This window comes from Paroedura picta, chromosome 11 (genome assembly GCF_049243985.1).
Source record: "Paroedura picta isolate Pp20150507F chromosome 11, Ppicta_v3.0, whole genome shotgun sequence".
Taxonomy (NCBI): Eukaryota; Metazoa; Chordata; class Lepidosauria; order Squamata; family Gekkonidae; genus Paroedura; species Paroedura picta.
In genome coordinates this window covers 60081903-60093918 of record NC_135379.1, presented here as the reverse complement: position 1 = coordinate 60093918, position 12016 = coordinate 60081903, and the positions used below count along the sequence as shown (strand labels likewise).

The window sequence follows — 12016 nt, the reverse complement described above, 5'->3', positions numbered from 1 at the left end:
TTCCTTAGTGACTCAAAATTTTTTTAAAAAGAAGCCTTTTCACACATCTTGAAAAGCATACCTACTGGATGGGGGATACGCTTCTAGGTAACACTGTGTGTGAACGAGACCTTGGGGTACTTGTGGATTATAAGCTAAACATGAGCAGGCAGTGTGATGCAGCAGTAAAAAAGGCAAATGCCATTTTGGACTGTATCAACAGGGGCATCACATCAAAATCACAAGATGTCATAGTCCCATTGTATACGGCACTGGTCAGACCACACCTGGAGTACTGTGTGCAGTTCTGGAGGCCTCACTTCAAGAAGGACGTAGATAAAATTGAAAGGGTACAGAGGAGAGTGACGAGGATGATCTGGGGCCAAGGGACCAAGCCTTGAAAAAAATTTCACAGTCAGAGTAGTTCAGCAGTGGAATAGGCTGCCTAAGGAGGTGGTGAGCTCCCCCTCACTGGCAGTCTTCAAGCAAAGGTTGGATACACACTTTTCTTGGATGCTTTAGGATGCTTTGGGCTGATCCTGCGTTGAGCAGGGAGTTGGACTAGATGGCCTGTATGGCCCCTTCCAACTCTATGATTCTATGATTCTATCTTTACTCTGCCATCACAGCTTAGTCATGGTCAGCAGTTGAGATTGCTTAATGAAAGTCCTGAAAAACAATACTTTGGTCAAGGTCGGGTTTCACCCTTGATAGTGGAAAGCCACATTGAGGGGGACCCTGTGAGGGGAGAGCTGTTTTGAACTTCTGCAAAGGACTCCCGTCACGTTCAACAGTTAGCCCGGGAGGGGGTGAAGCCAGAACTTGTTAAAACTCTTGTTTCTCCTCGAATTCTAGGCTGGGAAAACTTGTACCTCAGGAACACAAAGCCACAGTGTAGAATTTTCACAGGGTTCTGAGGAGACAAACCCACTGACCTTAGTTTTTTTTCACATGAAAATCATGGGTACCAAAAGACCAAGTCGCCAATATACAGGGAAGCATCTAACTGCTGATTCACACAGGGTTTTTTTTTTGCACAGTAATAAACCACCATGGAAAGGAAATACAGCAGCATCAGGCGCCTCAAGGCAGGGATTTCCCACAGCAGCCGCTTCCCAGAAACCCTTTGGCTGGCGTCTTGACAGAGGTTCTTAGAGTTATGCTCTAGCATGGTAGCAAAGGATTCATTCCAACTAGGGGTGGGCAGAAGCCCTCCAGGAAGATCTCCAGTACGTTTCCAAGCTCTGTATGCCATCTTCTAATTTCCTCAGCTGCATATCTCCTGCAGGAACCTTCATATTTACCTCAGAAATTTACTTTAGGTGCCATTTTGTCATGTTTGGATATTACTGACTATTTTTTTAAATGTATTATGCCTTTCTCTCAGATATCTGGGATGCAAGGTGAATAAATCCTATAAACCAGTGGTCCCCAACCTGCGGCCCGCGGCCCGGTGGCGGGCCGTGAAGGCCATGGCGCCGGGCCGCGGGTCCCTCTCCCTGCCCCCCCCCGGCCGAGGAAGCTTGCGGCCCAGGAAGCTTCTTACTGCGGGAGGGCGGGGAGAAGGAATCGGGGCCGGGCCGCGCCCATGCGGGCGCGGCCCGATGTGCGGGTGCGGCTCACGGGCGCGGCTCACGGGCATGGCCCGATGCGGGGGCGCGGCCGGGCGCGGCTCGCGGGCGCAGCCCGATGCGTGGGCGTGGCCCGCGCGCGGGCCGCGGGACGCGCCCCAATGCCCTGCCGGTCCCCAACCTCAGAAAGGTTGGGGACCACTGCTATAAACGAAAAAGAAAATTAAGGAATCTCAAATCTGCTCACAATCACCTTCCTCTCCCCACCTTCTTCTTTTGGGGTTTCTCAAAGGCTGAAAATAGTTTCAAGGGTTTTTCAATAGTAAAATAGTTGAGAAAGGCTGCTATAGGGTCTACTCTCCAAAACAGCTATTTTCTCCAGGGGATCCAATCTTGGTTTCCTGGAAATCAGTTGTAATTGCACGGGATTTTCAGGTATTACCTAGGGTTTGGCAGCCTGAAGTGGACATTATTCAAACATGGTTATGGCTGGGGGCAGGGATCCGGTGGAACAGAATCAGTGGAAAACAAACCTGCCCCTAAACTGTCCCAAACTTGACTGTCATTAATTAGTAATCTGCTAAAGGTTATCCTCTTCCCCACCTGATCTCAGGGCCTCTTGTTTTTTCCGCTTGGGAGCAGGCAAACACATCCCCTTCATTGCATCAGCTCTGATTACACTCTAGATAAAGGATTTTTTTATTTTATTTTATTTTTGCCCGTAGAGCTTGTTTTGCAAGAAAGCCGAGGCTGCCTTTCTATAGGACATAGCCGTGAACATGGAGGAGAAAGCAAGCCTGTTCAGTGGGAAACAAGCCAGAGTCACCCTCAAAAAAAAAAAATAGCATGTAATTCTTCCTGGTGCTTTTGAGGACATTTTCATTAATGTCGGAGAAGCTGAAGTTACTACTGTTAGGAGTGTGCAGTTGGGAGACCTTCTCTGGGTGTAAACCCGTGTGTCACGCAGGATCAGGACATCCAATTCTTTCCAACTTCCTTCCCCATTTCCACCCACGATTCCAAGCAGCCGCAGAGGTAGACATTGTTCATGTCCACGCTCGGACGTCCTCAATGGTCAGCTTGTGCGATACGGCTTCTTCAACATTGATCAGCTGGCGCAACTCCCATGCTCTGACTCTCCTTTCCTGAAATGGAGAGAGAAGGGGGGTGGGGTTGTTTATTGCTTAGAGGGGGGAAATAACTTGTCCTTTAGCACAGGGTTAGTCAACGTGTGGTCCTCCAGATGTCCATGGACTACAATTCCCATGAGCCCCTGCCAGCGTTTGCTGGCAGGGGGCTTCTGGGAATTGTAGTCCATGGACATCTGGAGGACCACACGTTGACTAACCCTGCTTTAGCAAACGGGTCTGATGTCATCACCCAAAAAAGGATACGGCAGTCCTCGTGCTCAGGGAACAAGATGAATGTGATACGTCGTTATCTGTGGGACTGCCTCTTCTACTGTGCCCCCCAAAGAATATTAAGGTTGAGCAAACAGAATCTGCTTAGGATCCAAGGCTTCAAAGAGATCAAATCAACCTCTGCTGGCCAGGGCTTTTTTGACGCTGATCCCAGCCTGGTGGAACGGTCTGCTTGACGGGACCTGGGCCCCAACGGACCTCAAACAGTTCTGCAGGACCTGCAAGACAGAGCTGTTCCATCATCAAGCCTCCCTGCCCTGATTCTGCCTAATTAACCATCAAGATATATATTTCATGCCCTCATTCTCCAAGAGGAAAGAGGGGGCATTTAATGCTTATTTCTGAATTTTAAAATGGTTAATTTTTAAATACATACCTTGGTTTGACGTAGTCCCCCGGAGCCTTTGGGGAAGGGTGGGATACAAATGTAAAAATAAATTACATTTAAAAATTCAGGATCTGACTGCTATGAATACAACATCACCTTTACCACCTTGAAAAGGCCCACCTGTGCTCTCATTCCTGAAACTCCCTCATACCATTTTAAGCTGCTTCTTTCACCAAGCCATCTTAATCACTTCCCGTCCCCATGTGCCATTGGAGCTCAGTGGATTTAAATGTGCTTAATCCAACAACTTATATTGTATGTAGCTGTCAGGGGCAGCCTGTGGCTTAAGGGGAGAACATGTGCTTGGCATGTAGAAAGACCCAGGGGCATTCCACAGACAATGGGTAATGCATTTTCAATGCACTTTAGAAGAAGACATTCCTGTTTTTATACAGGTACATCCAGCTGCAAAAGCAGATTGTCTAGCACAGGGGTAGTATTCACTGGCAGGGGCTCATGGGAATTGTAGTCCATGGACATCTGGAGGGCCGCAGTTTGACTACCCCTGGTCTAGCATGTGTGGAATGGGCCAGCTGAAAGGGATTACAGGGTAGGTAGGGGTCTTGGATCCTCTAGGGCTGCCATTGGGGGATGGGAGGGGCAGGGTTGTCAAATCCAGGTTGGGAAACTCCTGGAGATTTGGAGATGGAACCTGGGGAAGACAGGGACTTTACTGGGGTCCAGTGCCATAGCATCTACCCTCTGAAGCATCCATTTGTTGCTATACTATACTGAAAAAAATTGTGTTCCAAATGGCGGCATTGCAGGAAAACAGATTTGAACTCAGGAATTCCTCACTGGAACATGGCAAGTTAAGATTGGGAGGGGGGGAAAACATTGCTGTAAGGAAGGATTCAAAAACTGTGGGGTTATGGGTTGTGCCATTCGGATCTCCTCCTGAAAAGACGACATTTTGTATGGGAAATTTTGGCACAGCTGCCAGCCTGAGCAGGCAATACTGACCCTGATGGACTAAGAATCGGATTCAATAGAAGGCCGCTTCCCAGGAGGTCAGTGGTGAAGCATGGAGGGGCAGCTCACCTGGAAAACCTCACAAGCTTTTTTCCAAACCTCATTTTTGCAATGCCCTGTTTTTTTCATTGCTTCCAGCATTTCATGCTTAACTCTTGTCTGACATTATTTCAATGGCCAATTGTCCAAGGCCTGTAGCAGTTGGAATAGATAGCCTGTATGGCCCCTTCCAACTCTATGATTCTACTCTATGATTCTATGAAAGGTAAATATTCCTAGGTGACATTTACCATAAGCTGTTTCCTGAGATGCTTTTTGGTTTTGACCCTTGAGACTCGGGAGGCCGGCCTCTCCCAACGCTTGGCCTCCTGTTCCATCACCACCTCTGGACTTTTCCTCTGTGATTTCTCTGAATCTCTCATTCTCCCACCTGATGTCTTGGGAAACAGGACAGTTTTGTGCAGAGTTTCAGGGGATTCCTCGGAACCTGTTATTGTCGAAAGCTGCCTTGTGGGAAAGGTGAGCTGGGTGCCAGAGCTAAATTCCTGGCTGGGGTGAGATAACACAGAAGGTGACCTCTTGAGCAGATGCCTGGAGCTATGTCTCTTGGACTGCGGAGACTGCCCCTCAAAGAAGTGGGCCTTTCTGGATGTCCTCTGTGGCTCAGGTGATAGCCCCAATAGGGTGAGCATTGAAATCTCTGTGGGGGTACTATGCTTCACTCTTGCTCTTTTCCATGACCTCTTGATGTTTAAACATTCTTCTTCGTCCTCAGGCATTTCAGTCACACAACTCCCCACAAGGACCTCGACAGAAACCAACAACAACACGATTTCTAATGAGAATTTGAATTTCTTTCATAGACCGTTTACGCACTGGAGGTTCCATGCCGGGCTGCAGGCTGGAGTTTTAGTTGTGGCAGGTTGCCCCACCTCTTCCTGCACCCACACAGGGGAGCATTTGGCTCAGTGCGCCTTATCTGCCCACAGTTTGTGCTCCTGCATGGAATCTGGGGCAGTGAAGTTCCCAGTGCATAAACGGTCCTGCAGACACACAGTTCAACTTAAAACATGAGCATGGATTGTCAGCTGGGTACGCTGATTATCCCATCCTTCTTCTGAAGTGCCGAGGGTGGCATGTAGGATTCCCACTTCCCTGTTTTATCCTCACAATAGCCCTTTGATGTGGTTGTCAGGTGCCTATGGGTGATGGGGGTGTGCATTCTGGGAACGGGAATGAGCACCAGAAATTAACGCAGTGTACTAATGTCACCAAGAAGTGATGTTGGCATGTCAGCAATGGGATGCTCTGGCTTTTGGGGGGGAAACTCTATGGCAGAGTTTTGCCCCCAAAAACCAAAGCATCACACCCCTCCCTAATATCACTGACTTTCGTGTATCACTTCTGGGTAACATCAGTTCATTGCATTTACTTCCTGCTTCTTCTGAGAGACCAAAAATGTAATGTTGTTATGTTTGTTATGTTTATTAAATTGATATACCGCCTACTCCTGGACCAGCTGGCTTGTGGCGGTTTACAAGAAGATAAAAACATTAGAGACAGCAAGGACACCTTCTCACTGAAAATACATATAAAATCCAATATCCCAATTTAAATAGGAAATTAAATAACAAGATGGCTGGCAAAAACATGGGGGGGAGGCTCCAAACCAGTTTGGTGTAGTGGTTAGGAGTGCGGACTTCTAATCTGACATGCCGGGTTCGATTCTGCACTCCCCCACATGCAACCAGTTGGGTGACCTTGGGCTGGCCACGGCACTGATAAAACTGTTCTGGCCGAGCAGTGATATCAGGGCTCTCTCAGCCTCACCCACCCCACAGGGTGTCTGTTGTGGGGAGAGGAATGGGAAGGCGACTGGAAGCTGCTTTGAGCCTCCTTCGGGTAGAGAAAAGCGACATATAAGAACCAACGCTGCTTCTGCTGCTTCGGCTTCTTCTTCTTCTAACCAGGGCATCCCCAGGCTCTAACTAGGGACTGGCAACCCTATAACCAGTCCCAAATCACCCAGCAAGCTTTGCAACACAGTGGAGATCACAGAGGCCATGTTTCCTGGATCCTAGTCCAATATGCCAACTACAGGCTGTCATTCAAAGGGAGGGTAGCTATGCTCCAGGTGGGGCCTAAAGATCCTTTGGAATTACAACTGATCTTCAGAATACTGAGACTATTTTTCCTGGGGAAAATGGCTGATTTGGAGGGGGAAGTCTACATTGGACCCCTCTGAGGTCCCTGTCCTAAACTCCAGCCCAAAGTCTCCAGGTTTCCCAGTCTGGAGTTGGTGACCCTCTTGACAAGCCACTGTGTAATTGTTTTTTTACCAAGACCCAACCTCCAATCCAAACCTTACTTCCCCATTGAGACAAACAGAACAAACCTCTGCAGAGCTACTCCAAAGAGAGTTTTGACTCTTGTGGTTGAATGGTCCTTCCCAGCTGCCACGGTGTAATTATCCCTGCAGAGGAAAGCCAGCAGGAAGCCAAAAATGTCTCTCTCTTACAGGAATAATCCTGTAAATTTAACATTTCATATTGGGGACTTCAAAACTCTTCCTGGTTTCTTACCATCTCTGCTCTTCTCTTCAGCACTCCCCATAATCTGAGTCAGCTGCTCTCTCTGTGGCCACCTGGCTGCTTGAAGCTGCTGTCTCTTCAGGAGGTTAGCAGCTCAGCGTCTGGAGCTCCCATCTCGGCCAGATTGTGATTTGAGAGTAACAAGCTGAGTCCATTGGAAGTTTTTAGGTTAGGGAGGAATTAGGGGTTCCCCCTACTCTTAGAGCCTCTTGTGGTGCAGAGTGGCAAGGCAGCAGACATGCAGTCTGAAAGCTCTGCCCATGAGGCTGGGAGTTCAATCCCAGCAGCCGGCTCAAGGTTGACTCAGCCTTCCATCCTTCCAAGGTCAGTAAAATGAGTACTCAGCTTGCTGGGAGGTAAACGGTAATGGCTGGGGAAGGCACTGGCAAACCACCCCGTATTGAGTCTGCCATGAAAACGCTAGAGCAGCAGTCCCCAACCTTCTAGTAGTCGGGGACCGCCTCCGAGGGTTGGAGAGAGCCGGCGGCCCGGCTGCCGCCGCCGCTCAGAAACGCACACGCGCAGTTGTCGCGCATGCACGTTTTCGCCACTAGGTGGCGCTAACGTGCATGCACAGATCTGCCGCACGTGCGCGTTTTCGCCAGCAGGGGGCGCAAACACGCATGCGCGGCAGCTCCGCGCGTGCGCGTTTGCGTTGCTGGTGTGCCGGCGGCCGTGCCTGCTTCTTCCCCCCCTCTCGCTGCGGGGGGGGGGAGGAAGGCGCGGCCCGGTACCATGGCATTTGCGGCCCGGCACTGGGCCGCAGACCGGGGGTTGAGGACCCCTGCGCTAGAGGACGTCACCCCAAGGGTCAGACATGATTCGGTGCTTGCATAGGGGATACCTTTACCTTTTACCTACTCTTAGATCATTGTAATTTTTCCCGGTGACAGAATGTGCTATAGAAATCTCTGTCCTCTTAGAATCATATAATTATAGAATTAGAAGGGATCTCCAGGGCGACCTTTCCTTCCCAAAGCCCACCCTCTCCAGGCTCCACTCCTGAATCTCCAGGTACTTCTTATTCATTCATTCATTCATTCATTCATTCATTCATTCATTCATTCATTCATTCATTCATTCATTCATTGTTACTCCATCTTTCCTCGTGGTTCAGGGCAGTTCACTAGGAGCCACTTTGAAGTAAAGTGTAGCCATGCTAGTTGCAAGGTCTGTTGATTCAGCTGCTGGGGAATGGGGGTGAAATTGCCTGGAGTGGGGAGGGAAGAAGCCACAAATAAATACAATGGGCCTATGTAACCTGTAAGTGATGTGGGGACCTCAGCAGCTCTACCTTGTGGGCAAAACCTCTATGGTGGAATTAGTTTCTACCATAGAGTTTTGCCAAAGAACTAGAGTGTTGCTCCCCTCCCACATCACCTGGTGATGTCACTTCCTGGTGACATTGACACATTATGTTTATTCCCGGCTTTTTGCCAGTTTTGCGGAGGGGTAACGTCCAACTTGCTGATGGCCAAGAGGAACACCAGATAAACAGGGGACCCCACCCCAATCAAGAGGGTCTGGAATACATAAGTCATGCTTGCATGCACAGTCCAAGGCAGACTGGAAGATGCACCTAATGGTGTAGCAATTTAGAGTGGCACCCTCTAATCTGGAGAGTTTGATTCCCCACTCCTGCACATGCAGCCAGGTGGGTGACTCTGGACCAGGCACAGTTGTCTTAGAGCTGTTTTCATAGACCAGTTCTCTTAGTGAGCCAGCTTGGTGTAGCGGTTAGGAGTGCGGACTTCTAATCTGGCGAGCCGGATTTGATTCTCTGCTCTCCCATGTGCAGCCAGCTGGGTGACCTTGGGCTCACCCCGCACTGATAAAGCTGTTTGGACCGAGCAGGAATATCAGGTCTCTCTCACCCTCACCTGTAAGCCACTTTGAGCCTCCTTCGGGTAGAGAAAAGTGACATATAAGATCCAACGCTGCTTCTGCTGCTTCGGCTTCTTCTTCTAACCAGGGGATCCCCAGGCTCTAATTAGGGACTGGCAACCCTATAACCAGTCCCAAATCACCAAACAAGCTTTGCAACACAATGGAGATCACAGAGGCCTGGAGGAAAGGGAAGGTGACTTTAAGCTGCTTTGTGCCTCCTTTGGGTAGAGAAAAGCAGCATATAAGAACCAACACTTCTTCTTCTTAGAACTCTCTCAGCCCTAGCTACCTCACAGGGTGTCCATTGTGAAGAGAGGAAAGGAAAGCTGTTTGTAATCCATTTTGGGATTCCTTCAGGTAGTAAAAAGTGTGGTATAAAACACCAGCTGTACTTCTTCTAATGTCATCCTGAACTAGGAAGTGATATACGGGTTCGCTTTCATTAACGAGATCAAAAGAGTGGATTTGAGGCTTATGAAGTCATTCGGGAGTGTTTGATGATGTGGGAGAAATGAAATCAGCAGCATCATGATCCTTGCCTTAAGCCAGGGGTAGTCAAACTGCGGCCCTCCAGATGTCCATGGACTACAATTCCCAGGAGCCCCTGCCAGCATTCGCTGGCAGGGGCTCCTGGGAACTGTAGTCCATGGATATCTGGAGGGCCACAGTTTGACTACCCCTGCCTTAAGCTATGATCTGCCCTCTAGAAGCCATGTGAAGAAATAGTGTGGGGGTGCGGGGAGTGAATGTATTGCAAAGGAATATGGTTCATGTTGCTAAGGCCACAAACATTTGGTTTCAAGCAGTCTGTCTTTCAGGCTGAATCTTCGTGCTCTGACTCACCTGACTGTATGAATCATTGTATTATAGGTTCTGGGGAGGAACAATTTGAGAGGACGCCTCCAGAGGAGTTTTGCCGAGAGTCTTAAGCCCCTAAGGACCCGAAAGAGGGCTTGGGAAACGAAAGCATTTGACAATTGCATATTTGAACACACAAGTAAACATCCTGAAAATAGACTGTCCGGGCATGTTATTTATTTGCTGTGTCCCCAATGGAAGAGGGGACACTGAATGAGCTCGACCTATTTTGAGCCATTTGTGGCTAGACCAAAAAAATCCCGACCCGACGCTCTCCGTCCTTTGTAAACACAGGAGAGGTAGACCAGCCCTTACCTCGTTTGGAATATTGGTAGTTAGCCTTTCAGACGAGAGACTCTGTGGCTTGAGGGAACTCACCAGGCGGGTCAGTGATAGGTGGCCGTTTGCAGAGGTGCATTTCTTGTTCTTTTTATAGTCCCATGAGGTAGTGACGGCCTGGTGCTCCACTTCTGCAGTGTCATGCTGTGTCATTCCAATGACAGTGCAAATCTATCCCTGCACGAGTACGGCCAATGGGGCAGCTCTGAAGGACAGCTAGGATCCGATCCTCTGAAGCTTTGTGTTCATGTCTTCCTTCCATATTCCTGACCATAGTGAAGATTCTTTCCCATTGAAGGAGCATCGCAGGTTTGGCAAATTAATTGGATGTCTGGTTTGGCTCGCACAGCCTGCTGGACCCCCAATGAATTCCATGCAGGGTTTGAGCCTCACAAGTAGAGAGGAGAGAGGACAGCACTCTCCAGATCTGTCGGGGATCAACACCAACAAAGCCTTTGTATATGTATCAAAGATCTGATATAAAGGAACAATATCTGGCCGCTCCCACCGTAATTGCTCTCTGCTAGGTCCCCGTGACTCTTTAAAGCACACCTGGATCATAGCTGAGATTGGATTAAAGCAATTGTTAGGATCTGTGAATGGCCACAACTCAAGAGGCTCTTACTTAAAATTGTTAGGGTGTGCTTTACTGGTTACCGATGAAAATATGATTTTGTTACTTTACATAATGTGTTGCTTTCATGATAGATTACAATTGCAACCACTGAAGAAGCAATAGAAAGCGGGATTGAATACCTGGGACCCCATTCTGGTTGCAAAATTATTTAGGATTTAATCAATCTCAAGAAGACACAGCCTTTTGCCTATTGGTTTCGTTTGCTTTGGGTGTATTCTCACCTGGAGACCGGCTTCCCTACTCCAAGGTGTGGAGATCAGTTGTAATGTCAGAGTGTCTGTAAGGCCACTGGAAGTCTTAGGTTCCCACTCTCAAAATTCTGGAAGAAGTTGCCCACGTGCAGGTATCCCACGTGCAGTTCCTGGCATTCCAGAAGTGAAGGTACTAGGTGCATAACTATGGTCACAGTATATCTGCAGTTAGGGAGGTCAACCTCTAGATGGGGCCTGGCGATGTCCCAGAATTAAAGGTCATAAATATTGATTCCCAGATGATAAATCTCCAGATGATAAACATCAATTCCCCTGGAGAAAATGGCTGCTTTGGAGGTGGACAGTCATGCTCAACTGAGGTCTCTCCTCCCTCCAACGCTCGTCCTTTCCAGGCTGCAGCCCCAAATCTCCAGGAATTTCCCAGGTTGGAGTTAGCAAGTCTACCTGAGGATGATCCAAGGCACATGACAGGATCCTATTTTCTTAATGGCAGGATCTGTGCAAGTTACGATCAGCATTCTCCAGAGGGCATCCAGAGATCTTCCACCATTACTGTTGGCCCCCAGACAACAGAGATCAGTTTCTTTGGAGATCATAGCCACTTAGGCGGGTGGACTCTATGGCATTATACCCCATGGATGTTTCTCCCTCACCTAAGCTCCACACTCTCCAGCTCCTCCTTCAAATCTCCAGGTATTTCCCAACTCAGAGTGACACCCCTGTGGCAAGTACCTGCATCGTGGTCCGCATCTATGTGCTGGATAGAATCCCAGATTGATCGTTTTCCATACATTGTTCAGGGGGGAAGGCATAGCCTAATCCATTGTCTCTCAGAAGCTAAGCATGGTTGGGACTTGGATGGTAGACTCTGCAGAGGAAGGCCATGGCAAGCCACCTCTGCTTCTCGCTTGTTCTGAAAGCCTCTAGCTAGGGTTGCCATAGATCAGCTGCGACTTAATGGCTATCACACACACTTGTTAAGTTGTCCATGTCTTTTAAGGAAGTATGAGAGAAATCAGACAAGATCCCTTTGATATAGATGACCTTTAACGGCATAAAAATTCAAGTAGTTACAGATGGGCACAACTCTGATACAGATGGGCACAACATAGGTGGTGTACACTAAAACCTGAAACACCGTCTGCTGTTCCTTCCTGCAAT

At 48.6% G+C, this 12016-nt stretch overlaps 1 protein-coding gene across 4 annotated transcripts; it reads right to left on the bottom strand.

The window, feature by feature from the left end:
* Nucleotides 1-2224: 2224 nt before the first annotated feature.
* Nucleotides 2225-10443, bottom strand: CCDC201 (coiled-coil domain containing 201). 4 transcript variants are annotated; one of them, XR_013225543.1, is made up of 4 exons: nt 9983-10090; nt 6727-6804; nt 3348-3373; nt 2225-2695 (listed from the first exon to the last, which is right to left on the bottom strand). XR_013225543.1 is itself a non-coding variant. In XM_077304121.1 (3 exons), the coding sequence occupies exons 1-3, from the start codon at nt 10157-10159 to the stop codon at nt 2597-2599; spliced, it is 792 nt and encodes a 263-aa protein (XP_077160236.1). In that variant the 5' UTR covers nt 10160-10443; the 3' UTR covers nt 2225-2596. The 4 variants fall into 4 exon arrangements, 1 of the variants encoding a protein (XP_077160236.1); XR_013225542.1 differs by lacking the exon at nt 9983-10090 and adding an exon at nt 6914-7518; XR_013225541.1 differs by lacking the exon at nt 9983-10090 and having other exon boundaries at nt 6727-6907.
* Between the last annotated feature and the right edge of the window lie 1573 nt (nt 10444-12016).

What these genes read in the sequence shown, in the direction of transcription:
- CCDC201 (XM_077304121.1), bottom strand. Translation starts at nt 10,159, where the DNA reads ATGACACAGCATGACACTGCAGAAGTGGAGCACCAGGCCGTCACTACC. An exon ending in CTACCAATATTCCAAACGAG is followed by an intron (nt 5,138 to 9,982) that starts GTAAGGGCTGGT and finishes GTTTCTGTCGAG; the next exon opens with GTCCTTGTGGGGAGTTGTGT. An exon ending in ATCTCAGGAAACAGCTTATG is followed by an intron (nt 2,696 to 4,621) that starts GTAAATGTCACC and finishes TCTCCATTTCAG; the next exon opens with GAAAGGAGAGTCAGAGCATG.